This window comes from Glycine max, chromosome 12 (assembly GCF_000004515.6).
Source record: "Glycine max cultivar Williams 82 chromosome 12, Glycine_max_v4.0, whole genome shotgun sequence".
Lineage (NCBI taxonomy): Eukaryota > Viridiplantae > Streptophyta > Magnoliopsida > Fabales > Fabaceae > Glycine > Glycine max.
In genome coordinates, this window is record NC_038248.2 from 1,588,908 (window position 1) to 1,592,473 (window position 3,566).

At 29.4% G+C, this 3,566-nt stretch overlaps 1 protein-coding gene across 1 annotated transcript; it reads left to right on the plus strand.

Annotated features, from left to right (window-relative positions):
• Positions 1-1,829: 1,829 nt before the first annotated feature.
• Positions 1,830-3,226, plus strand: LOC112998582 (uncharacterized). Its single transcript, XM_026124748.1, has 2 exons — positions 1,830-2,145; positions 3,195-3,226. Exons 1-2 carry the CDS (start codon positions 1,830-1,832, stop codon positions 3,224-3,226), a joined length of 348 nt encoding a protein of 115 aa, XP_025980533.1.
• Positions 3,227-3,566: the final 340 nt, after the last annotated feature.

Consider the following 3,566-nt stretch of genomic DNA (forward strand, 5'->3'; position numbering starts at 1 on the left):
AATAAAATATAGAGTATATTTTAAGAAATGAAAAAAATAATAACAATTTGGAAGCGCCTATCCTTCACTTTATCTATTAATGTTTTTACCAAAATCATTTTCACTCCACATCTATTATTTCGTTTGCATTAACAATTTGACACCTATTTTTGTGTATTACGTACAAAGGTGAGATTATAAAAACTTCTAAAGGAATCACATTTCAATGTGAAGCCCCAAAATCATTTAGGATAAATTAAGACATCACACTTAATGCCCTATGGGAGAACAAAACCCTAATTTTCTTTGGAAGATAGTTTTGCTATAAAAAAAAATAAGGGAGTATACTTAGAGAAACATGAGTGCATTAACAAAGCTCTCATGTCAAAGTAAAATTAATTGGTTTGGGGCTCCTGAATCTGACAGCAAGAGATTGAAGTGGGCCTAAAAGATAGAACAAACAAGGGCATCTTATTTTATTGTATTTTTTTTTGGATGCATTTTACATTTTTGTTGTCAAAAAATTCATTGAAAATTATTTGAACATGATAAGAAATAGTTTTATTTTTATATTTTTAAAGGAAACTAAAATGATTATTTTTGCTTTCTTAAGTTGTTTTCTCTTATTTTGTATGACTAATTAAATATTTTAATGAAGCAAAATGGCATATAGCTATATTTTGTCTTCCCCAAAAGAAATTCATGGGAGCTACTACTCTCACCCTCCACTTTTTTCAGAAAAATGTAAAGGGAAAAATTTACCCTTCCTTTCTTCCCTACACTCTTCCCTTTCCTCTTGTTTTTAGTTGCAACAGAATTATATATTTTTGTTGTGTTAGGGACACACGAAATCACAATTTCATTTTATATTTGGTACAAACAAAAAATGGAATAGTGTAATATAAGGGTTACATACAAAATATATAATAGAAATACATTTTCACATAAAAATATACAATGGAAATGTACTTTTGTGTTTACTTTTTTTGTAGGTACCTCATGTATTATAACGAAAATATATTTTTGTTGTATATTTTGTACATGGAAACATTTTTTCATTTTATTTTTTTACACGCAAATGTATTCTGTTTTATATTTTTATGCACCTTCTATACATTCTTTTGTTTATTTTGTACAACGAAAATGCATTTCAACGCATTTCTGTTAAAAAGGCATTTTGGAAGAAAAAATAATAAAACGCATGGGGGTGAGATAAAAAAATTCAGGGTGAGAATAGCAGCTCCCAAAATTCATGTCCTAGTCCTTTTGTTTCCTTTCAGCCGCCCGAAGCATAAACGGCCACATTATTTGTCATTCACTTGAAACAATATATCGTTTCTGTCGCTATTTCATTTACAGCAAATTAAAGGGGTAATGTGTTTGTCTGTCTTAGTATTAAGGAAATGATATAATTTTCTTTCATACAAGAGATAGGATCTATTTGAGTTGTCCCATGTTGTAACAAGAATGGTATATGTGAGTATGTTTTTGTTGATTAAAAAAATACACAAGAATGCAATGTGTTAAGGAAAATGACATTTGTCGGCTTAATTTGATAAATTTCTTTCCATTGTAATATGGTATGGGCGTAGTTCCTCAGGATATTCTAGCTACAAGAAAATTTTCAATTTCAAAGTGGCATTTGTTCATTGCAGAAGTGAGAACAAGACATTCTTTAAAAAATATATACAGTACGAAGAATTCAAAGTTGCACTTCTTGCTATTCCACTTCTATATAAATGCTCCCAACTCATTGCTTTGCATTGCATTCGGGCCATTTAATATCTAGCTAAGCATTGTTGTACTGACACAGTTGTGGGATTTCTTTTGACAAATCGAAGCAATTAAACATGGCAAGTGGTGGCACTTATTTGTCCTTGGCAATGTTGGTGGTTGCAGGATCTTTAATATATAACACAAAAGAGGTTTCAGGTCAATGTGGAGGAAGTCTTTCAGATCTTATAGCACAATGCTCACAGTATGTGCAAAAGTCAGGACCAAAGATTCCACCTTCAGCGACGTGCTGTGCAGCGTTGAGAAAGTTTAATGTGCCATGCGCATGCAAACTCGTTACTAAAGAAGCTGCAAGCCTTGTGAGCATTCCAAAGGTCGTCTTTGTTGGACGCTCTTGTGGATTGAACCTTCCCCCCGGAATGCAATGTGGAGGTAATAACATCTTCTCCCTAACTCATTTTGCTTTCATCACTTTATTCTCAATTTTAATCTCTTTTATAATATAAGCAATTGAATGAAGAACTTTTTTTTTCCTGACTTTTTAGCTTGTGTTTACTTTCTGGTAGAGATATAGGATAACACACTATTTTTTATTGGTTGAAATTTATTAGAAATAATTTTTTTTTAGTCTATTATCTTATTTAATGATTCTCTTTTGTAATTTTCAGTACATTTTAATCAATAAAAATAAATGTGTAAAAATAAGTATATTAAAGAACACCACTCTTATTGGAATTCTTACCGTGCATTGCTCGACTCATGCATTTTAATTGCATTTATATAAAATTATAAATTACTTATGTCACAGTTATCAATATTAGTCCAAAAATAAAACAATACTTGAAATTTAAGCCTACTAATACTATTAGTTTATTCAAGCAAAAAAAGAAAAAATCACACATATTCTAATTTTTTTTTCACATATCACTCTTTAATTTTAACATAAACATTTTCATTTATGATTTTCAGTTGTATACAGTTAAGGGTTATATATTGTATGTCCACTATTAAATGTTTAAAACGATTTAAAATGGTTTACTACCAATTGCTTTAAGAAATCAATGAGTACAAAACGTTTTTATTAAAAATTATAGCTGAAATGGATTGACAACATTACATATTACGTTTTTATTTAATAAAAATCATTTTTGATATTTAAATATTGTCTTTAGAGTAATAGTTAGCGCGGTATTGAAAAAAGATTAGTATTAAATGAATTTTGTATTTTTTATGCAATAAATATTTTTGAATAAAACAATTTCTTTTCATTGACTATTCAAAATAGCTCACATTTTCTCAACTTCATTTCCGTTTTCAGTTTTCTCTTCTTTTTTATTTTGTTATTTTTAGTTACCGCTCTTGTTTTTTTCTCACACATATAAATGTATATGCGTGTACTTTATTTTTTAGTGGTCAATAAGAAAATTTAAAAAAGAAGAAAAAGAATTGATGATATGAAACTTGATGTTATTGTTTTTCAGCTGTTAAAATTCCGCCGAAGGCCATGAAGTGAACATTTTCTCCCACTTGAATAAGTATCTTCTGATGTACTGGCATGGCTACCAAGGCCTCCATCTGAAAAAAAAATGAACAATTAAATAAGTAATAGCTCTCCAAATCAAATAGTAGTATGCTCATTGTCAGAGATGGAAGGAAGAACCGCATTGAAAATGGAATATATCCATGTAATAAATAAATTAATAATAAGCAGAAACTTGAGTGTATATTATTGTACAACATCAAAGTTAATGATAACTTTCATTTCTGTCATTTCAAGCTTGAAGTTACGTTTAGAAAAAATGGCGATTTTCTAATTCATCTGTCTTAAATTATACCCACCTCATTTCCCTCCA